Raw genomic sequence first — 23,982 nt, 5'->3', positions numbered from 1 at the left:
GTGGTTAGAGGGGGAGTTTCTTTCATCTAATACTAGAACTTTGGGTAATCCACTATCGTTGTTGGGGAAATTACAGACCATGGAAAAGGTTCTTCATGTAGTACTTAATTGCTTTGTGGAATGCACAGGCACAAACTGTGATGGGGCCAATAAACTTGGAGGCTTGGAAAGCAAGAGTCCACAAATTCATTGAGGTAGGGAGAAGATGCCTGCCTATGGGTGTTCTCAATTATGGCTATATAGAATACCCTGGTTCAGGGGCAATCTACCACCTGCTAGAAGGCAAGCAGCAAGAGTGGACTCGTGATTCTGGGCTTCCTGCTTGGCCACTGGACTGGATGGGTCTTTGCTCCGATCCAGTAAATTGGCTCTTTTTATGCAGATGCAAACACCGACCTGTTCTCCACAGAGACATTGTGGTGTATCTCTGGTGTGTGAATTGTGCATGTGTGAAGCCCCATTCATTGCTATGACACATCACATGAAGGGATTCAAACATTCCCTCCAAAACAAAAGTGAAGCATTTACAGGATTTAAATGTGCCCTCAGCATAACTTTTTTTTAAGGATAACCCTGCCCTCCATAGAGAGAGACGAAGCTCCTAAGAATGTCCTGGAAGCATCAAGGGCTAAAAGGAAAAAAGCAGAAAAAAGCTGGGCAGCAGAGGAATGCTATGGTCTTAGTTGGAACCAGTTTCTGAGAGGCAGGTGTAGAGTGTATGCGGAGATTGACACAAACACATGCTTAATACTGTGTCTTGGTGTAGTACAACAGAAGTATTATCTCACCCCACATGTCCTGTGTAGCTATAACCAAATAAAACAATACAAGGATATTCATCTGGGTTTCCCCAGCTCAGTAGGTGGTGGAGACAGTCACTCTGCTGACCACAAAGGGGAGTTTGGACTCAGCAAAGGGAGAAGGTGGTGTGAGCAGTGTGCTCCCTGGGGCAGAAGAGGAGGGAAGAGTCTCAGTGGGCAGGCAGCTATTGAGGTTCCTCAGACCTGCCAGCCCTCTTAACTGTCCCCAGCTTGTTGCCTGAGGTGACTGCCTCAGCAAGGCTCATGGGCCCGCCAGCCCTGCACTTAAGCTGACACCACTCATCCCCTACATCTAACCCTATTATAAATAAGCATGTAAATGGCAAAATAAAGATATAAAACAAATCATAATAGTTCCATGTTGCTGATGGCAAGCTAGGCACCACTTGCATTTGTACTAATGCTTTCTTCTGTTAAAAAGAGGGTGTGCTGAGAATCCTTGGCCACCTCATCGTTAAAAGTAATCCCACTCCACTTCAGAGTTCTGAGCATTTTTACCCCCACACACTGAAAGTTGGCAATATTCCCTCCATTCATGGAGTGGGCTCCAGTCATAGACTGACTCTTCAGATTTCCAGTGGGACAAGCTGTGATGTGCATGGTGTGCTAGAGCTTTCTGAATATGGGTACTGATGAAACCATTTCTTCTGAAAATAACCTGGTTATTTTGTTTCCCTGTGAATAATTAGCTTCAAAGAGGTGGATAGGTGGATATGCTTAGATAGACTTTGAAGGTTATAAAGAGCCATCATGAAAGAAAGGAAGAAAGGAAGAAATCTGGTGCAAAGGCGAGCCCATTACAAGGATGACAGGTGTGCTGTTAAGTTTGGTGTTGACTTCCTTATACTTGCTTCAAGCTTCAGACAGCATCGACATTCAGCTAGACCTTGATGTTCAAAAGGTAACAGCTCTTGTGCCTTACAAATGGCAGTTTTGCAGGACTGTGGCAACAAGATAAGTGTTCAATTTCTCCTTTTACTGCAACAGTTCAAGGCGTCAAGTCAACAGCGAGCCAAAAATTTGGCACTGTCATTTGGGGGCCTTGAATTTTGGGGCACGATGCCCACCTGCCTTTGGCTGCTTGCCTGAAAGTAGGGGAATGATCAGGTAGAATCAGAATCAGAAGAATCTTTATTGCATCAGCCACTAGTCATAGCAATAAAATAAAATGTACTGAAGAAAGAGGTAAAAACTATAAAAAATACATTTTGGAGGTTTACATCAATAATCAAATAATAGATCTTATTCTAATTGTCCCCGCTAAAAACCTTGCAGTTTTTGCTGTCATCTTGATCATCTAAAAGAAAGGACACAGTTGCAATGGTTAAGTGACCAGGCATAGACAATAATAGAGGAATACTGACCTCACTCCTCAAATCATTTTAAATAGAGTGCAAGTACATGAGCCACTGACTCAATACTGCCATCTCCACCTGGACATAACCATTTTTCCAGTGGAATTTTTTGAAATCAACCCTCAAGTACAGTCGAAGACAGTATATTCAATCTTGCAAAAGTGAAAGCGTGTCTGTATTTTGGAATTGTTAAATTTTGCAGAATAGGGTGCCAAAATGTCAAGGTGGAAAATAATCATACCATGGATAAAATGTCCTTATTGTGGCCAAATTATTCAGTCGCTCGATATTATATTAAATTATTTGCTTTACTGAAGCCCAGTGTTAATAACTGTTCTGGTGATAAACCAGAAAAGTAAAGCTTTTGGTTGACAATTTTAGTCCCAGCGCTCTCATGACAATCTTGTGATACAAAGTGTAGTAGACCAGTGGGGTTTAAATTTAGGCAAAGCCAATAAATAAGTGTCCTACACCAAATCTGTAATTCTAAGTGCAATGAAGCATTTGGAACAAAGAATGGAACAGAAAAGAGTTGCCTTAGGATCTTAGATTGAACAGCTTCTGTAGATCCAAGGTGATGGCCTGTCCAAATCTGAGCCCCATATAATAACTGTTCGGGGTTTAGCTTTAAACACTTCAAGGGGTGATGGTATGTGTTTGCCACCTTTTGTATGGAAAAAGCATGTCAGAATTTTGGCACTTTGAGATGCTTTTTCCTTTGCACATTTCTGATCGGATCAGGTAGATATTCCAACAATCCTTTAGCACAAGGGAGCATTAAATAGCACCATCTGGAGATCTTTGACATATCTAGCTTCTGGGATATGGTCTCTTATTTACTTGGTCACTGTAAATCACAAACTCGCAGGTTTGGATTTTGAGTATAGATTTGAACTTGTGTGAATTTTACTCCCAGCTCTTACTGTCTTTATGTCAGGGGTCTTGCAGCCTGCGGGCCAGATCTGTCTCCCCAAGAGAGTTTTTTGTTGTGCCAAAGATCTCTTAATTGTGAAACTGTTACAGATTTTAAATAAACAAATTAATTTCTGTATTGCTGTTACCAATCACTGCCCTTTATTTTTCCTTAAAAAGTCTGTGACTATTTCATAATGTTCATAATGAAGCCCCATCCCACCAAACACTGTCTCCAGTCTCCACAATACAAAGCAAAAACTACTTCCTTACTTATGAGTAATTCTGTAGCACTTGCTACATTCATGTGCCTCTTGTGGCTGATTTGTGATCTCAGACTAAAGCAGCATTTCTCTTCTCTTCTCTTCTCTTCTCTTCTCTTCTCTTCTCTTCTCTTCTCTCTGCTACGCAACCACAGCATGATGTCAGAAGGAGATGCTTCTACATGGCATCTTCCTCCACATCATTGCACAGTAATCTTTATTGCTTTTCAAATAACACACAACTGAAACAAAGCAAAACCTATCTATAATGTGAAGGGTAAAAGTGCTGTGATGCAGAAGAGTAGAAACACAGTTTTACACTTTTCACATATTTTTTCTGGGAAGAGAAAAAGACCACATTTCCAGTAAATGTAAACTCTGTGATAGATAGAAAGAGGGAGGGACACTGAAATTGTGGTGCTGTGTGTGTATGTGTGCTGGACACACGAGAGAGAGAGAGAGAGAGAGAGAGAGAGAGAGAGAGAGATATTAGTGGATTAGTGACACACAGCACATAACATGGCCCTTACCTACCTCTGGTTGGAGAGCTGTAAAAATTCCCTTTATTGCTATGGCTGAAAAATACATAAATCCTAAAACAGGCCGCCACCACATCAGTGACGCCATTTTCTCTTTGCACAGAGGATCCAAGAAGGTCATAAGCTATGTGAGAGAGTTTTGTTTGTATCCTCTGATTCTTCCAAGCTAAGGTATCTTACACTAGTCGAGGTGCCTTAAGGAAAGGGTGGGGGGAGAAACAGAGTGGGCATTGCTGCCTGGAGTGATGCGAGTGGAAAGATGATCATTTCCCTGCATGCATTTCTGGAAAAAAACCCACTATACCAACTTCTTTTTCTAGTTGGCTGGAAGATGGACTCTCGTTGCAGTGGCGCTAGATAGAGGTGAACTAACGCATTACAACAGACATATTATTACAGTGGAACCTGAAAACAATGGAGAGATGGTTATTGTAGCAGAGGGTTATCTGTAAGTTCTCTTGGATTACTTTGATCACTACCTTTCTTTGTGCTTCAAGATTCATGAATACACTTTTTGAAGTGGGGTAATCACTAAAATTCTAGAGTCTTGACAACTGCAATTCTGCAAGTTTGTAGGGACAGAATATTATGCATGTTGAAAGAAGATATATTCATGCACCTTCCTCCCACCCCTGAATCCTTCTCTTAACATTTTGATGGCAAAATGTTTTCTGTGTGGGGTTCCCCATTAGCCATCACAGTTTCCAGAACTCTATTCCCCAGGCAGCTACTTGTGTTGCCCATCATGTTGGGCAAGGAATCAATACCTGGAGAGTTGCAGACCCCCCCCCCATGACCCTCCAGGTCAGAGGATGTGATGTTGCTGGACTTGTCAGGCTCAGAAATATACGCTTTCTAGGCTGTCCTTCTCACCTCCTTCCTGTAAGAGCAAGCAGATGCAGAATAGGGCAACAGGCCTTGAGATAATGTACAGTACGCTGTCTGTTGGCTCCACACCTTCTCAAGAGCTATCAGACCAGCCTGTCATAATAAGGCCTCAGAAGGCATCAGCATGCTGCTGGGGTAATGCCTGATTCTGAGAGAACTCTGGGCAAACATGCCAAAGAAAAGTTCTCCAGGGCCCTGCCCAGCAATTTCCCACATTGGATTGGACTTATTGACTCATCACTTGAAATGTAAGTGCTCTGGACTCTCACGCTCTACCAGACACCCAACCCCCAATAACTTAGCCCAAAAGTAGCAAGAACACTCAAGAGCATTCCATTTGCTGTGGAACCATTTCAGAGCTTCATAGTCCAGAAACACCTGGTGCCCTCTAGATCAGTGGTTCTCAACCTTGGGTCCCCAGATGTTTTTGGCCTACAACTCCCATGATCCCTAGCTCACAGGACCAGTGGTCAGGGAGGATGGGAGTTGTAGGCCAAAAACACCTGGGGACCCAAGGTTGAGAAAGGCTGCTCTAGATGTTTTGGATTACAGTCCCTATCAACCCCAACCAGTCCAGTCATGTTCCTATTAGTTTCTGTATCATGCAGCCGTACCGGCTGGGGCTGGTGAAGTTTAGTCTAGAACATTGGGAGGGCACTGGATTGGCAAGGATTTCCCTACATAGACCCACAAGACTTCCCTAGGCCAGAATTTCAGTTGGTTCACACATGGATGGGGTGGGAGGATGTTTCCTGCTGCAGACACTTTTCTGATCTTATATATTTTTTTCCCCTGCCAGAGATAATGAATGCAAAGAGGTGGTGAATCGATTGATTCCGGGTGAGAAGCCTGGAATATATACAAAAGGTAACTTCAAGTGGCTCATTCCTCCCTTAGGCTGGAGGGAATTTATAATATTTTACCCACCTCCATGGGAAACCAATCTGTTCTCAAACCACCTCTGCTCTCTCTACCTCCCTCCCCACCAGTTAGGGCTTCCTAATGGGGGCTTAATATTGCAACTTGGTCCTTGAGATAATCACAGATAGGTTGTTGGCAAGAGGCTTTTTAAACTTTGGATTCCTCTGAGAAGTGATAAATACAGATTCAGTGAGGGGAGGGGATATGGCTTGTCAGCATTTTGATTCCAATAACATTTTGAGGATGCTGCAAAAAGTGATAAAACGTTTAAAAACTAAAACCAAACCAAACATGGCATGATGAAGTCTTTGCCCATATACAGGGGGTGGTGGTGGTGGTAGTAGAATCAGTTCTTCATGGGACCGTCCTACTCCAAAGGATATAAGGTAGGAGAGGCATCCAGCGCAGCTAGACATCTTGAATGCCCTTCTTGAGGCCCATGCTTTAAATGGCTGCCTCTTGACATTCAAATGGATGTTATTTATTGTATTACACTATTTAAAATGAACATAGTTCAACACAGTTTTGAAAAATCAAATGAGGCTATGCAATTTTGCTCTACTGAAGCATGAAACAACGTAGCCAAGGAGATCCCAGTGATTCATGTATATTATTCATCTTGCATGCAGTCTTGTTTTGCGTGGACAGGCGGAGTCCCCAGATCCCGAGTGGTCCCCCCCCCCGTCATGTGGAATAACGACTCTAGACAACGTGCTATGGGATTAAATTGGCCACAACTTTATTAAATTTCAAATGTGGGTAGACCTTGGCTCAGGCATTGGGCGTTCTCCCTCCCCAGTCCCCAGCCGGGGACCTAGGGAGCTACAGGGTTATCCAGTGTGTGTGGGGGGGATGGGCTGGCTCTGGAGAACATATGTTCAAGCAGAGATAGCCGCCCCCATTACGCCGCCGCCGCCGCAGGGGAGAGCAATGACGACCTTTCGGCATACGGTCAAAGCCTCCCTTTAGAAACCCCTTTAACAGGGAACCCTGGTATCGCCGCCCAAAGAGGAAGATGGACTAAAGCACACGTCCACGCAAAGGGCGCCCCCCGTTTTAAGTGGGGAGCGGTCATTGCCTACTTTTAAATAACTTCTTGTACAATTTTCATTGTTTAGAGGGTTCCTGTACACCCCCCCCCCCCGCTTCTGGTACTTTTCTCCTTTGTTTTGGAAGAGTTAGCTGGGCAACATACAAATGTCCTTACTTGTTTTTCACTTGGGCATAGGACTTATTTGGTGTAAACATGCATATACTTGAGTGCAGTGTGTTCAGTGAGTCTAACTACATATTAGAAAAATGTTGTAAACTGTTTTTGCTATCTGCTTTATAAAATTGTAATACACAATTTTTATGAATAAATAAATAAATAAATAGGTGTTCATATGGTTAAAATGAGCATATAAAATAACTTGTTGGGAATTGAACTGAGTAAGTTCTTTTTATATTTCAGTTTTCGAGCTTTAAGACTCGCTCATAAGCTTTAATTGTGCCAAAGGGTTTGCATTAATTGGGGATTAGATTTAACTCATAAGGTTTCTATTTAGTCAAAAGGCTACATACCTATCAGATCTAGCAACTGTACAGGGAAAAGCAATATATGCACCCTTAAAGGATATTTTTTGTGGTTCTTTTTCACATCTAGGGCAGATCACCTTCTATTTTGTGAAAGCAGATTACAGCCGTTATCACATGGTTCTCGTTGAGACAACAATGATGAACGCCCTTCATCTTTATAGTATGTGCCATTGTGGATGGGGGGAGGGGAAGTGCACTGGTGTGTGTGTTTGCAAGGAGTGTGTGCTACTGGATGTGTCAGGTATACCTGCCAACTAAAAATATAAAAATACAGTGGTTATTTTTCTTTAGACCCACCAGAAATTTTCCACTCACTGAAGTGCAATCTGAACTGGAAATGAAGTTGTTGGGGAGAGGAAAATATGTCTCTTTCTTCATTTCCACTCAAATCATCTTCTCCCAAGTTCTTCTTTAAAAAGAAAAATGGCAGCATTTGGTTTTGTAACATTCATTTGAATGAACTGTATGAAAATGGAACTTGCTTGAAGTCGTGGTGCTAATCCAGTGCTTCAGCTAGTACTGCTCATTAGCCTTCATTGTTACAAAACATTCTCCATAGTTCAGTTGGCTAGAGTGTGGTGATGATAATGCCAAGGTTGTAGGTTTGATCCCTGTATGGGACAGCTGCTTATTCCAGAATTGCAGGGAATTAGACTAGATGATCCCCAGGGTCCCTTCCAACCTGACAGTTCTGTGATTCTATGACCTCTGGAGAAAAATGACATGGAGAACATAGGCAAAGTTTTTGAGCAGATCCAGGACTTAAGATGGACTGAGCATCATCTTGAATCAATGTGAATTGTAGAGGCTTGGACACTGCTGCATTATAAAAGAACTTTAGATCACTTTTCTCAAATTCTGAATATTCAGCAGCATAATACATTATATGAATTGGCTTCATGCACAAGCAGAAGCCATTCATAAACTATATGCCATTGAAGATTTTATGAATTAAAATGCATCTGACCTGTTTTCAGAAATATGTCTGCTGCACATTATCTGCATCACCTGGATTTCAAGGTTGTGAGCAACCCTTTGTATTTTAGTGCTGTGGTACAGTTAGCATTTGAAAGATATATTCAGCCAGCACAGCTAGATATTTTAGAACAGATTTATGCGCTATTATACATTGTGTCTGCATTGTTATGGTAGGTTAAATGGTACTTTCTATTGGCCTGTTCCCTTTTTAAGGCTGTCCATGTTCCCCTTTTAAAGCTGTCCATCCTTTTGGTGGACGCGGGTGGTGCTGTGGGTTAAACCACAGAGCCTAGGGCTTGCTGATCAGAAGGTTGGTGGTTCGAATTCCTGTGACGGGATGAGCTCCCATTATTCGGTCCCAGATCCTGCCAACCTAGCAGTCTGAAAGCACAAAGTGCAAGTAGATAAATAGGTACAACTGCAGCGGGAAGGTAAACAGCATTTCTGTGTGCTGCTCTGGTTCACCAGAAGTGGCTTAGTCATGCTGGCCACATGACCTGGAAGCTGTATGCCGGTGCCCTTGGCCGATAAAGCGAGATGAGCGCCGCAACCCCAGAGTCATCTGCAACTGGACCTAATGGTCAGGGGTCCCTTTACTATCCTTTTGGTGGCGAATCCCATGCTTTAATTAATTAATTATGCCCTCACATTTTTCCCTGACAGAGACTCAAGGTGGCTTACAAATTAAAAATAAGAAAAAACAGAAAAAGCCATCATTAAAAACAATAGAATTAAAACATGAAAGACTACTTATAAAAACAGGTCCCTGAAACTGGGATTATGGTAGATACCATTACATTTTGTCAGACATGTTTTCTGCATAAAGGCATACTCTTTTACCCTAGGAATGTTTCCAGTATCCATTCATTTATGGTAGGTCATAATAATACTAATCACAACAATGAATGATTGGTTTCAGGATTATGCAGGTTTTGTGTACTCAAACCAAGGTTATAACAGGTTAACATTGCAGGATAAATAACCTAAATGGCTTTCTGTGAGCTGTGGTCAGAAAGTTGCATGTTATGAAGCTCACTAGATTCTCACTAAGTTTGTTAAATATTTATTAATCTTTCACTCAGTCATGATAGCAGCAAATAAGACTTTATCTTATACCTCTTTAACTATGTGCTCCCAACCCAAAATATGTCTGTTCCTTCCCCCTCTCTTTCCTCATCCTAATTCTTAATGTGACATCTTTTTGGGGTCTGAAGCTAGGGAACCAGAACCATCAGCCGACATAATAGACATATACAAGGCTGTCGCCAAATCCCTGGATTTGCCAGCGGACAAGATTATCTATCTACACAGATCTGGTAAGAGTAGTTGTCATCTTATGACCTATTATTTCTCAATTTGGGGTAAATAATGGTGAAGTTTCTCTTTCTTTCTTTCTTTCTTTCTTTCTTTCTTTCTCTCTCTCTCTCTCTCTCTCTCTCTCTCTCTCTTCCTTCCTTCCTTCCTTCCTTCCTTCCTTCCTTCCTTCCCTTTCTAAAAATGGAACACAAGTTAGATTAAGCTAAGGAACATTGCATTAAACAACATATGTAAAAACAACCAAATAGCCAAATAAAAGAAAGGCAGATAAAATATATATACTGTATTTTAAAAATCTTCAATTGCATCAGCCATCACCTGATCAAGAGTAGTATGTCTAATGGAACAGGTGAATCCAAATAGCCCTGATAGAAGCAACTGATGATGGATCCAGGGAGATCTGTCCAGCAGGGCATTCCACAGTCAGGCTACTTGAATATAAAAGACCCGCCTCCTTTACCTCAATCAGGCATCTGACTGAGGTAGATCAGAAAGCAGAGGTGAAGCCATTGATCTGATCAAGCACAAACAGCTTCAGACGGGAAGTGCATCTCTCAATATATCCTGGTCCCAGGCTGTAGCGTTTGTTACGTTAGTTTCTCTCAGCAGTGTAAGCTGTGTTGGCTCTAGGGTGTTTTCTGGGGAAGGGAGGCTTGAGCAACACGCTCTCTATGTGCTCCCCTTCCTAAATGGGCCTACCTCTTCTGCACCATTGGTCCTGCTGCTCATTTGCTTGCCTCTCGCTCTGGATCCAATCAGCACTACCACCCAGAATGAGCGTGGCGGAGGTATGCAATGGAGGTTGTCTTTCTTCTCCTTGCTCCTTTTGCTACTCACCCACTTGTAGAGTGCAGGTGAAAAGCCAGCAGCAGAACCGACAAGATCTTACAATGGGCCTCCTACTCCTGTGTGGGCTTCAGCAGTGGTGCCAACCCTGCCTGTGAATTAATGGGGAAAGGGTTGCTGGTTCTTTTAAGCCAACTTTCCTTGTACAGAAAGAGCACCTAAAATGATCAAATGGCTACAGCACCTTCCCTACAAGGAAAGAGTATGAAGGAATCAGCATGTATATTAGCGCTGAGGTGTCCATACAGCTAGAGTGTCCCTATTAGCTAGTTACCAGGTTTCTGCTCCCTGGTCCCAATTCCACATCTTCCTATGAGACATTATCTTTTTTCTTCCACAGCTCCATGCCCGGATGCATGAGTTAAATCCTGGAACCTGGGGTTGTGTGTGACTGCAAATATGGCTCAAATTTGTAAAACCATCCCATTTGGAAAGAAAATCAACTGGATCACATCCCTAGAGATCTAACAAAATCGTGTATCAATGCCACTGTCAGTCATTTAATTGTATTGAAAACCCATCAAAACCAATTAAAACCATCAAAGACAGAAATGTGTTCAATTTTATTTTAATCTATTTATTTTTAATTGGCAAATTTATATGCCGTCTTTTGTGACACTGCAAGACAGTTAACACAATCACAATTGCAAAAATGCACGATATGTAAAATGCAAAAAAGGAGAGAAAAAACAAGTAGCCATTATAGCAACTTTATAGTACATTATAGCATTATAGTACTTTCTCTTCCATTTTAATCTTATTAATCAGATTGTTTTCCTTTTATTTATTTGCAAATAAACAAATCAATCAAAATACTTCCAGCCTGCCCACCAGAAATGACGCATAGGTCAGTCAAAGTGGAAGGTTCCAAAAACTTACATCACATAGGGTGACCCCTGCAGGGACCACTGTCTGGGGGAGCACCATTGGCCCTGGCCCTGCCTGGGCACACGGACATGACCACTGCACCCTGGATCCCTTTAACAGGATACCCCAGCGTTTGGAGGGGCAGGCGGAGGCTACAACCACCCCTCCATCCAAGATAAAGGATTGCCCCGATGCCCAACCACCAATTGAGGAAAATGCTTACTGCCAAACCACCTACATCTGCATCCAAGCCTGATACTTGCTATAATGTCCGCTAACCTAATATCGTTTCCTGTGGAGGAAAGGTGTATGCCATCAGGCCAAAACAAGAGTATCTTCCAAGAATTTAATATTGAGGTGCTGAATCACCCAGCCACCCCACTCCAATATGTGGCACCTAATTGCACATTTAGGGACGCGGGTGGCGCTGTGGGTTAAACCACAGAGCCTAGGACTTGCTGATCAGAAGGTCGGTGGTTCGAATCCCCGTGACAGGGTGAGCTCCCGTTGCTCGGTCCCTGCTTCGGTCCACCTAGCAGTTTGAAAGCACGTCACAGTGCAAGTAGATAAATAGGTACCGCTCCGGCGGGAAGGTAAACAGTGTTTCCGTGCACTGCTCTGGTTCGCCAGAAGCGGCTTAGTCATGCTGGCCACATGACCCAGAAGCTGTACACCGGCTCCCTTGGCCAATAAAGTGAGATGAGCACCGCAACCCCAGAGTTGGACACAACTGGACCTAATGGTCAGGGGTCCCTTTACCTTTACCTTTAATTGCACAGTTGATTCCCACTGGATCAGGGTTGCGCCATTGATGTCACTCAAGCATATTGGACCAGCCAAGGTATATGGTGGAGTACAAGTTGTGCAGCATCTGCAAATCTTTGATTATAGCCCACGTCAATTCCCTTACATTGGCCCAAATCGTTTCCCCCCAAATGGATGATGAAGGTGTACGGGAGCCCTTGTGACTCAATTCTCACCATGGTCAAGGGCATAAACTCTTGCCATTTCATGCCCTGGTGGCCCAGCCAATGAATCCCATTGGGAGGCTGAGTGCAGCTCAGTGCAGTGGTGATGGAGTGCATCTGTGCCCAATGCACAATACTGTGCCCACATATCCAAATGTTCTTGCTAGACGACTCTGGAATGAAATTAGGATGGGGTAGTGTGTAAGTTATTGTTTCTGACCACGTATATACCTCTTGTAGGCCTCCAACTGCCATCTGCCCATGGTCTTTATGTCCTCAGCAGAGGCACCCAAGCTCCAGGCAATAGTGGCTGCCCCAATTCTGAATGAATGCGTGGCAAACTTTTGCACTTGCAGGTCACACTCGGCAACTGCCTTACGCAAGACCCTAGACTAGAGAACTGATGCCTGACCGGGGTGTGTGTGTGTCCATCTTCATGAATGAAAAGGGGGCCTTGAACATCGGTCACAGCTGCAGAAATCACCTATCGTCCTTAACAGGGCATGGGCCAGCACTCCCAAATGTAGGAAGGCAGATGGCAGCACCCTTGGCTAGCTGGTCTGTTTTGGATGCCTGGATGTTAATGGACAAGGAGGATGGGGTAAGAGCAGAGGTCGGCAAACTATGGCTCGGGGGCCGGATGCAGCCCCCCAGGCTCATAAATCCAGCCTGCGGACGCTGCCACCCGCTTTGTCAGTCCCCGTGCGCTGTAAATGCCTCGCTGTGCAGGGACTGACTTCTGCATCACTGGCACAGCATCTGGGTGGGCAGTGACATTGCCGCAGCTTCGGATTGGCTGCAGGAAGTTCCTGCAGCCAATCCAAAGCCTTGTTGCCCACGAGCTGAGGTAAAACCGGTGCAGCCATGGATGGAGAGGCTGGTTGGCAGGCGGTGGGTCTGAGCTGTGCCATGGGCATTGTGACGGGTGTGTCGTGGGGCTTCAGCCAGAGCTTGGTGCGCCTGGCTCCTGGCTCGGCACTGCTGCTGGTGGCGCGCTTGGTGGCCGCGCTGGAGCAGCTGGAGGGTGAGCTGCACACCGCCTGCCCAGTGCTCCACGTGCGTGGCCTGCCTGCTGACCTGGCCTCGGATGACAGGCAGCAGCGCATGGTGCACACCATCTGGGAGCTCCGTGATTATGGGCCAATGGAGCTGCTGCTGCTCGTCAACAACGCTGGTGAACGGGTGCTGCCAAGACACGCTCCTAAGCGCGTGCAGAGTGCATTCTTCCTCCAAGTCCGGAGGCATCTGTGAGACTGGCTTGCAGGGTATTTATATTTTTCAGAATATAGTCCGGCCCCCCACAAGGTCTGAGGGACTGTGGACCGGCCCCCTGATGACAAAGTTTGCTGACCCCTGGGTAACAGCAATATCACATAGCTCCAGACCGCTCTGTCTCGCTTGGCCCAGTATGTTTTGCTCATAGACACATTCCCCCACTCTTAGTGCTCCAATGAATGCTACAGAATATGCTGTCCTGAAGAGCCTATGCTAAGGTTACCAGATTTTTTTCAACGAATCCGGGGACACTTTTCAACTTCCTACTATATAGATGGATTTTGTCAGGGAACTGATTTGTAAATCCAGGGACTGTCCCCGGGAAACGGGGATGTCTGGTAACCTTAGCCTATGCTCCAAGTGGGACCAGCAAATAGCCAGCAGCTTTTTCCAAATCTGCTTTAGAATGTCAAAAGTTATAGGTTGTGCTTGTCAGGAGCTGGGAGGTTAAGTCTATGCCATCCTTCCAAAGCCTTTTTAACCAAGAAACCTGAGCATGGATTGATGGAAAATAAACATTTAGAAAAGAAGGCTGTTCCTGCAGCTTGGACAGTTAAAGTCTTGGCTCCATTTCCTAGAAAAGGTGAGTGGACTTGTTCCATCATCCATGTGACAGCCCTTCAAATATTTGAAGCTGGCTATCATATCACCTCTCAGAACGTTGTACTGTGGAATAGAGTCTTTTGGAAGGAGGCAAGAGGTCTCAAGGCCCCTCTCAGAACCCTCCTTCCTCCTTCCCAAAGCCCAGCACCTCACTTATCTGGCTTTGGGAAGGCAGTGTGAGAGCTGGGAGCAGGGCATCAAATGTTGCAGAGGGCCACCAAAAAAGGCCTCAAGGGCTGCATATGGCCCTTGTCCTGGCAATTGGACCACACTGCCCTACATGCAAGGGTGCTCAGCATTCCCATTACATTTGCACCAGGAGCTGCAGACCTTGGTATTTCTGCCTGTTCCAATGCAATGAAGGGGCTTTGTTTTGCTAGGAATGTATCATGTGGCTAAATTTAGTGCTGGTCATGCTACAAAGAAGAGGCAAAGAGAAGCCCACAGGGCTTTTTTTTTTTTTTTAATTGCCTTGCAATTATGCTGGAAATCACATGAGAAGCAGATGTGGCTGAAGATACGTGAAGGTTGCTCAGAATTAGTACTGAGGGAATATGCAACCCTATCCGGGTTCTGTGGCTGATTTAATTTATGAGGATTCCAGAAAAACTGGTACCTGCTTTTCAAAGGTACTGAATGCTAACAGATGCCATTGGAAGACACCAGTCTCTGCATTATTCTGTTTCCCTTTTATGAAATGCAAAGAACATGCCCACTTTTACAGGAGCACCATCAAACCTTTCTCATTTGTCTTCAGAAATAGCACATCTTGGCTCTGTCTAAATCTCACTACTGAGCCAGATAGAAAGAAAGGAAGCTGTGTTATACTGAACAAGACTACTGGCCCCTCTAGTTCAATCCTGCCTAAGCCATGGGTAGGGAATGTGGCGACCTCCACATGATGTTGGACTGCAGCTCTCATCATCCCTGATCATTGGGCATACTGGCTATCCCTAGCTAAACTCTCTATACCCTCCAGCAGTTCTCCAGGGTTTCAGGGAGAAACCTGTTTCTGTCCTACCTGAAGACCTAGGCATCTTACCTCTTTGCCATGACTGGAACACAGGGCTTTTTTTTTTCAGAGAGTGCTCACTGGAGCTCAGCTCCGATACCTCTCAGGTGAGTGCCATTGCCATTCTAAGGGAACAAGGGAGAAGTTTCTGGTGAGCTCCAGCACCTCTTTTTCTAGAAAAACAGCACTGCTGGAACACATATGTAACCAGTGTATGTGAGGGTAGTTGAAGTCACCCATTGCAACCACGGCAGTGACTGCAGTAATTTCCTTACAAGAGACCCTTTTCTAAAGTTATTGAACTCTAAAGTTATTACAGTGGTACCTCAGGTTAAGAACTTAATTCGTTCTGGAAGTCCATTCTTAACCAGAAACTGTTCTTAACCTGAGATACCACTTTAGCTAATGGGGCCTCCTGCTGCCGCCGTGCCACTGCCACATGATTTTTGTTCTCATCCTGAAGCAAAGTTCTTAACCTGAGGTACTATTTCTGGGTTAGTGGAATCTGTAACCTGAAGCATCTGTAACCCGAGGTACCACTGTATAAGAATGCTTCTTCTTTTGGGTGCTTTCTTGATTTCATTATACATCTCAAGAGCTGCCTGAGCCTTTTGATCAAGGAGATGATAGCAACGTCACCAGTCCTAAATTGCTCTTGAGGTGTAGTATAACAATATAGGAAAAAATAAAACATTTACATATATGAAGTTAGTTAAAGCCATTGCATATTTGAAACTCCTTCTCTGCCATCTGCTGCCACTGACTCATCCCCTGTCCCACGGACTCCTCTGCCTCCCCAATTATAAGAAAAAGGGGACCAAAAAGAGGCCGTGTGGAGGGGGGGGAGGGAGTCAGCAGCAGCAGTGGGGAGGGGGAGAAGGTGGCAGTGGAGGAGGATTTGGCACTGGGAGGGCAGAGGAGTCAGGGGTGATGGTGCAGGAAGTGGCGGAGGTCCTCATAGGCCCTGATCTGCTGCCTCTCCTTTCTTTCCCCAACCTGCCAAACTGATGCAATTGCTTTAGCTTGCCTTATGGGCAGGCTGGCCCTGGATGCAGGATGAGGAAGAGAATGGAAAGACCTGCCTTTCCAACTATTCAAGATCCAGAAAATAACACGAGGCTTGCTAGGTCAGGCCACCTCATCCAGAATTCTGTCCTCACAGCGACCAACTAGATGATTGTTTGAACCCCCACTGTATATTTTGTTTATTCACTGAATTTATATCCCACCTTTTTCTCAAAGGAGCTCAGTAGTCCATCCCCCCCCCATTTAATTCCCACAACCAGCCTGTGAGGTAGGTGAGGCTGAGGGGCAATAACTGGCCCAATGTCACCTATTGGCTTCGTGACTGAGTGGGGATTTGCGACCCTGGTCACCCAGGTCCTGGTCCTAGTGGTATCTGACCACGGCATCTCACTGTCTCTCATTTGTGCTACATTGGATACAAGTCAGAGTGTGGCCTAAACAGAAATGTCAGGTAGATAATGGTAACATGAGATCCAGAGGTGTAGTAAAGGTTGAGAATGCAGTGAGGGAGAATGATGCTCTCATCACAAAGGTGATAGTAGAATCCACACCTGTTGATTCAGTTTATGAGATGTGAGTCATTTCTTCTACCACCACCTACAAAGGGCCTACAAGGTGTTTTTTGAACAGCTGGCAGCTAAGAGGCAGACTTAATATAAAAAACACACCAGGGGAGAACCCTTCAAACTCTCTTAAACATGAAAAGGTTTACTCTGAGTCTCTGTAAGGGTTAGAACTACTATATTTTAAAGGGGTATGGCTCTGAGTTCTGGCACTGAGTCACTAATTGGAAAGCTTTGAGCAGTAAGATACCCCATCTCTAGAACTGCAAATGAAAAACAAAAAGAAATCCTGATAATTAAAGGTTACACACAGTCGGTATCTCTCAGCCTAAACTACCTCACAGTGTTGTTGTGAGGATGATCCAGCTCTTTGGAAGTAGGAGGGAAAGTAATAAATACCTGTTAGGTATTTTGGAAAGTTCTCTGCCTGTTATGCACTTAGACATATATTGAGATGTCATAACCAACTTTTTCAAGATGGCTCCTGAGACTTTTATTATTTTCAGAATACAGTTGGATGCCATTTTGAATCAAAATGGTGGACTGAACCTTTCAAAGGTATACTGATTTTAACCACTGTTTTCACAACTTCATTGATTTTTCTTTTTCATAGAATTCCTGAGCAATACTGGGTATGAGGCTGCTAGTACTTAATGAAATCTGGTAGAACAGGATAAAATTCTTTCAGAGCTTTTAAAGGAAAAGTATTATACATAGAATAAACAAATATAGAAGCATAGATCTAAGTCGTCCAGATACAATACTCTGGCACACACTAGTCTGTGTTTTAATGTCAGGTTTTTTATGGGGTTTGGATATAAAGGCATATTCAGAATTAAATCATATGGTATTAGCCAGAAATGACTCAACTGCAGGACAGGGAAGATTACTGTAAGCTTTATTCAGAGTTGTCTCAACCCATGACTCCTGGACAATTGGATAGTCAAAGGGCAGTCTGTGTCTGAAATGCTTCTGGCTTAGTTTTCCATCAAGTCTGGGTTGATATATGGGTCATACTGGAGGTCACAGGAAACCCAGTTGGTCTGAAACTAGTCCAAACCTGAAGATTCTGGTTGTTCTTTGCTGAGGCTTGTGGGATTCATTTACATCTAATAATAACAACCAGGAGATGAAAGAATATACAAACTGGGGAAGAAAGAGCACTCCATAAATTCCTATTAATTAATTTGCCCTGCTTTAACGTCCGTGTGACACTCCAGTGACACTGCCATATGCTGAAAGGCTGAGTTTCAAAAATGCAAAATGCCCACAGATCTCACTGGTGTGTGTTTACTTACTTACTTACTTACTTACTTACTTACTTATATCAAACATTTATATTCTGTAGTTTCTAAGCAGCATACAATGATGTTAGAAAAGGAATGCAGTAAGAAAAGATTACCTAAAACACATGCCAAAATAGACAAGTTTTCATCAAACACCAGAGCTTTAACAGGAAGGGGGCATGTCTCATCTCATCTGGGAGGGAGTTCCACAAAACTGGGTCCACAATGCACAACATACAGCTCCTTTAGCTGAGTTTCCAAGGCATGAGGAATTGCTAAGAGTGACTTTCCAGAAGATCTCAGTGATCAGGCAGGGATATTAGGAACCAGGCAGTCCTTAAGGTTTCCTGTACCCAAGTTGATAAGGGTGCTGAGAGTTCTTAGTGGGGGCCTGTTCCCCTAACAGAGCTGCAATTCCTGGAGTTCCCTTGGAAGTGGGATTGATTATGTACCCTCCAACATTTCTTTGATGAAAATAGGGATGTCCTGTTCTATCATCATCATCATCATCATCATCATCATCATCATATACACCATTCATCTAACTGGGTTGCCCCAGCCATTCTGGGAGGCTTCCAGCATATATAAAAACATTTAACATTAAAAAACTTTCCTATACAGGGCTGCCTTCAGATGTCTTCTAAAGTTTGTGTAGTATAGTTACTTATCTCCTTGGCTCAGGGGTCATATAACTCCATACACTCCAACATTTCTCCAATCAAAATAGGGGTGTCCTAAGGAAAACTGGTGGCGCTGTGGACGTAGGTGGCGCTGTGGGTTAAACCCTCAGCGCCTAGGACTTGCCGATCGAAAGGTCGGCGGTTCGAATCCCTGCGGCAGGGTGCGCTCCCGCTGCTCGGTCCCAGCGCCTGCCAACCTAGCAGTTCGAAAGCACCTCCGGGTGCAAGTAGATAAATAGGGACCGCTTACCAGCGGGAAGGTAAACGGCGTTTCCGTGTGCGGCTCTGGCTCGTCAGAGCAGCAATGTCACGCTGGCCACGTGACCCGGAAGTGTCTCCGGACAGTGCTGGCCCTCGGCCTCTTGAGTGAGATGGGCGCACAAACCCAGAGTCTGTCAAGACTGGCCCGTACGGGCAGGGGTACCTTTACCTTTACCTTTTTTAAGGAAAACTGGGACATTCGAGATCAAATCAGAAACTGGGATGGCTTCTGTAAATCTGGGACTGTGCCTGGAAAATAGGGACACTTGGAGGGACTGTGATTACGGTATTTAACCACTCTGGTCCTAAGATGTTTGGGGCTTCAGACATCAAAGCAAGCACCTTAAATTGATTCCGAAAAACAACAGGGGACCAGTACAGCTGACAGATCTATGGCTACTGTCTATACCAGGAATCAGAGACCAGTATCCCTCCAGATTTTGTTGGACTCCCATTGGCCCTGCTGGTAAGGGCTTATAAGAGCTGGAGTCCAACAATGCATTGAGGAACACAGGTTCCTTACCCCTGTGTATGCCAGGGTTAGGTTATGCTGTTAAGAATCTTCCTTGGTGACGTGAGGAATATGCGCCAGCTCTCTTTGGGGGCATCTGGGGGTGGTGGTCATCGGCACAAGGAGAGACTGAGGTTGCAAGCTGGGCAAAGATAATCAGCTGTGTTGTGTCTCTCCCAGCCTCAGCTCTGCCAAATGACGACTCTTCATGTTTACAACACAGCACTTGACCTGACGTATTTTACAGCTCTGAAGATGTAAGTGCTTCACAGCCTTGTGATTCTCACTTGAGAGTAAGATTCTCAGCAGCAAAAGAAGCCTCCCAAACAAACATTTGAGGCTCTGCTTTTGTGTGAGATTGTAAAACAAAACCATTGAAAGAGAAGAGCAAGAGAGGCCAAAGACAGATACCTGCACAGATACCTCAGTGAATTGCAGCTATGCTGACTGCTGTATTTGAAGGCGCAGAGTGCAGTGCCTGAGCCCTGCTCAGAAGGTGGGGAAGTACATTAACGAAGCATAAAAAACAATTTGCAACAAACAGTGTGAGCATATGTATCTGGTTGCAATATTTTGCAATCTCGTCAGCACTCTGCCAGATAAATGAGCGATGCCTGGGTTTCTTTTTTGTAGAACCCAATAAGATTACAACTGTGACAGTGCAGTCTTTGGGGATACTTTCAGATGCCTATTTATTGTCATGGGATCAGTTAGTGCTCCTCATGCTCAACAGCCTTCTTGTACAAGTGATGGAGGTGATCTCAGGCATGGTGCTAAAGACATCAAGACTGTTAGTCTTACTTCTGGGTGGCAGTATTTGCACACACACAAAAAATCAGATATCACAGGCAGTAATATCCTAACAGATACAGCACTAGAGCTTTTAATTATCTGATCTCTTGATGACCCTCAGCTAAGCCAACCTGATCTGGTGGTTCTTCTGCTGGCAGCAGCACAATTGGAGATAGCCAGTCACTGGAATTTGGCTGGACTTTCTATAAGAGGCTGTCTGGACAAAATATGGCATTGTCAGAAAGATTAGCTTACCAGAATCATGTGGTTTGAGGAATAACTTAAAAAAGAGAAATTTAATGCAATATTCTGGCCTTTTATTTCTTATAACAAGGATAAGAATCACTTTCTGTAAACTGCTTTGAGTTTATTTGTTTAAAATCAAGAAGTATATAAATTTTATGAAATGAAATAATTAAATAAAATAAGGACGGACATTTACTAAAACCTTCAATGTGTCAGGTTAGACTGTGGAGGGTATATCTAAATAGCCAAAATTCTGCCTAAGAACTTCTGCTTATAAGAAGAAGAGTTTGGATTTGATATCCTGCTTTATCAATACCCTAAGGAGTCTCAAAGCAGCTAACAATCTCCTTTCCCTTCCTCCCCCACAACAAACACCCTGTGAGGTGAGTGAGGCTGAGAGACTTCTTCAGAGAAGTGTGACTAGCCCAAGGTCACCCAACAGCTGCATGTGGAGGAGCAGGGACGCGAACCCGGTTCACCAGATTATGAGTCCACTGCTCTTAACCACTACACCACACTGGCTCCCATTATATTGGACACACACTCTAAATTCTCTTAAATTCTGACTCACTGCATACTTCCTCTGATATTCTGCGATATGAACTTTTGTAGTACCACCTCAAGTGAGGTTATAGACATTGCTTTAATGTACTTTGTCTACATTGTTCTATGTTCATTTTATGTTTTCCAAAACTCAATAAAATAATTTACTAAGGATGACTGTTTGTCTTGGGAGATGTCAACATTCACACCAATGCCATATTGTTTGGAGTAGCTCAGGACAATCCTGGGAACATCCCAATATTTCATCAGAGCAGTATATGTAGCTTAGCACACTCTGTGTTGTGTATTGAGTCAAAGGATTTTATATCTGTATTATTATTGTCTGTAATTGCATTAGGGTAAAGTAACTGCCTTTTGGTTCCAGAGGGTACAGCTACTATTGGTTCATTTAAGCTGCTGTATTTGGATCCTCTGTCTTATTGGTTGCCTCCAAAAGGCAGGACTGTGATTGCCTGATATTGTTCCCTCCAAAATGTATCCCTTCTAGCTAGTTCCCTGTCCCTATAAATGTAGCTCTCCCCTCCTCAAGTCTTAGTCTTGTTGCTTTAATAAAGAAGTGTTACTAGAGAACTGTCTCCAGCATATTATGTCAAGAGAGCTGAAATCACAAACCCCACGTCACAACACTCTGGATTTCATTTTCTCAAGCAGGCAGGGAGAAGGTGGTCTGAAAGTGGGGGACTTTAAAGCAGTCCCTGTGTCATGGTCAGATCACCTCCTGGTGAGTCTCACAATGTCTCCTGGTGTGGCTTACAGTGGCCTTTCCCCACCCTTTAAACCACTTTGTGGAAATAAAGGACTGTCCTCCATACGTTAGGTCAGGTGGCTACCCTGTTTCTACTTCTATGTCTAGGAAAACACAACTGAAGGCTTCTGGAACTCACAAATCTATCATTGTGGGTAGGAACTGGGTTTGCAGCTGAATTAAGAAAAGAAGAATGGTACTTATCTTTCAAGCAACTTACTGGCTGTAAGTTGGTGCTGAAGTATTCCTGCTCCTGAATCACCATACAGGTCTGTCAGCAATGGCAACAAAAACTCATCAGGGAAGGCTGATTATATTCAGAGAGAGAGAGAATATGACAGATGGACACCCAAAAGACCAAACATATCAGCTGGCACGCTTTGTTCCTTGAGGAATCTGTGAGCTCTAAAAAGCCATCCAACCACTGAACTGAATCTCTGAGTGAACGAAAATCATTTCCAAAGGTTGCCTGTTGATGACAGTCAATCTTCTGAGTTTTTTAAAAATGGATAAATTCTGAGGAGTGGTTTATTTTTGCCAGCACTGGGAAGCTACAGGATGGCTACCACACTGAATGAGAACCAGTGTAGGGGTACTTAGGGTGTTGAACTAGGACATAGGAGACCATGGTTCAAATCCCCACTCAGCCATGAAACTCACCAGCTAACGTGGGGCTCTCTCTCAGCCTAACCTACCTCACAGGGTTGTTGTGAGGGTAAGATGTGGGGGAGGAAGTACCATGCATGCCACCTTGAGCTTCCTGGATAAATGGCGAGATGTAAATGTAATAAATATATGATAAATACTTGTAGAAGCACCTACCATATGAAATATGGAATGCTGACAATTGGGCTGATGATGAAGAGAGATTTTGAATCAGGTGATATGACTAGCTTCCAAGGAGCTGCTATGTTTTTACTGTGGGAAACATATAGCCTACTGTGAACAAGAACTCCTGGATTGGTCTGTTTTTAATGTAAAATGGTCATTATGTGTCACTTTTGTACAGAATGCATTTTCTTCCTCTGTTACCTCAAGTGCATCATTTTTACTTTCTGATTTCTGTGAGATAACCTCTTTTTTCTTTTCTTTTGCATGTTGTTAACAAGAATACCTCAGGCATCATGATACCACCTAAATCTCAACTAGTTCCCAATAAAACTGGGAGCAACGAGTCTCTTATGTAGGACATCACACAGTGCTTTGGTGCGCCTGCTCTTTGCAGGACGTTTGGGCTGAGCCTGTACCAGTCACTTACTTCTGAAAGCAGGTCTGGTCCTACTCTTAGGCAAGATGAGGCACCTACCTCAGGCAATAGATGCTAGAAGTGGCAGCAGCCCCTAACCATTCTTCCTGAGTCCCCTAAGCTACCGCTAGCCTGCTGCGCTCAGTTGTGATGTGGGATATCATTATCACATTTTGCCAGTGTTGAAATAAGATTCTAGTGCCAGTCTGGTTCGATTTTGCACATAGAATGGAAGGGGATACCATGTTGTATTTCATAGGAACAAAGGGAGTCAGACTCTTGGTCTGCCTAGCCCTGTATTGTCCATAGTGAATGACAGCAGGGTCTTTCTGCATGCAGAGCCGATGCTTTGGCCTCTGAGCTATGGCCTTTTATCAAGTGCAATTTTTCATTTCCCACAGTAACCCATCTGCATGTATATGTAATGTCATTTCAGAACATTCAAGGATCATTCCTCCCTTCCTCTCCTTGTCTGTCTCCTGCATCCTCCAAATGATGGTCAGCATCATTGGGCTCCTGCAGAGGGTCCTGCCCGGGTCCGTTGCCAACTCCCAGAGCCACCATGCCCTACTTGTTTCCCCTTCTCTCATGCATCAAAATACCTTGGGCCAGTCTTTTCTGAACTCCCCTCCCCAAAACCAGGCCAATGGGTTGTGTCCAAATAGGTGTCTACATGTAGTGGGCATTTTTGGCCAGTTAATGTTTCCCCAGGGTGTTTCCTATTGACCTAGTTGCATGCTATAGCAGTGAACTGGGAACCCCGAAGCTGAAAATGGCTCTACACCTGAAAGCAACCAGGATTTCATTCTGTCAAATGTGGCTGCATACAAACAGAAGGGGAGGAAACTTGCAAGTTACCGTATTTTTTGCTCTATAAGACTCACTTTTTCCCTCCTAAAAAGTAAGGGGAAATGTGTGT

The 23,982-nt window shown here is 44.1% G+C and overlaps 1 protein-coding gene and 1 long non-coding RNA gene across 3 annotated transcripts in view; one reads left to right on the top strand and one right to left on the bottom strand.

The window, feature by feature from the left end:
* The first annotated feature begins 1,568 nt into the window (after window positions 1-1,568).
* On the top strand, window positions 1,569-10,970 carry LOC307207689 (epididymal secretory protein 4-like). Its single transcript, XM_079961792.1, has 6 exons — window positions 1,569-1,722; window positions 4,211-4,338; window positions 5,578-5,645; window positions 7,345-7,437; window positions 9,470-9,571; window positions 10,759-10,970. Exons 1-6 carry the CDS (start codon window positions 1,627-1,629, stop codon window positions 10,776-10,778), a joined length of 507 nt encoding a protein of 168 aa, XP_079817918.1. The 5' UTR covers window positions 1,569-1,626; the 3' UTR covers window positions 10,779-10,970.
* A 1,075-nt stretch (window positions 10,971-12,045) lies between these two features.
* Window positions 12,046-23,982, bottom strand: part of LOC307207714 — a 38,675-nt gene continuing 26,738 nt past the window's right edge. The window contains exons 2-4 of one of the 2 annotated variants that reach the window (XR_013834786.1): window positions 22,038-22,088; window positions 15,174-15,268; window positions 12,046-12,426 (exon numbers count right to left, since the gene is read on the bottom strand). This is a non-coding gene — a long non-coding RNA (uncharacterized lncRNA). The remainder of the gene's footprint in view (window positions 12,427-15,173; window positions 15,269-22,037; window positions 22,089-23,982) is intronic. The other variant, XR_013834787.1, reaches the window with a different exon arrangement.

This window comes from Podarcis cretensis (assembly GCF_951804945.1).
Source record: "Podarcis cretensis genome assembly, chromosome: Z".
In the NCBI taxonomy this organism is placed as follows: domain Eukaryota; kingdom Metazoa; phylum Chordata; class Lepidosauria; order Squamata; family Lacertidae; genus Podarcis; species Podarcis cretensis.
Note: the sequence above shows the minus strand (reverse complement) of the source record. Positions and strands in the feature narration are given on the sequence as shown.

Coding starts and splice junctions, on each gene's coding strand:
- LOC307207689 (XM_079961792.1), top strand. CDS start 1,627: ATGACAGGTGTGCTGTTAAGTTTGGTGTTGACTTCCTTATACTTGCTT. Junction 1,723..4,210: donor TAGACCTTGATGTTCAAAAG/GTAACAGCTCTT, acceptor TTCTTTTTCTAG/TTGGCTGGAAGATGGACTCT. Junction 9,572..10,758: donor TATCTATCTACACAGATCTG/GTAAGAGTAGTT, acceptor TTTCTTCCACAG/CTCCATGCCCGGATGCATGA.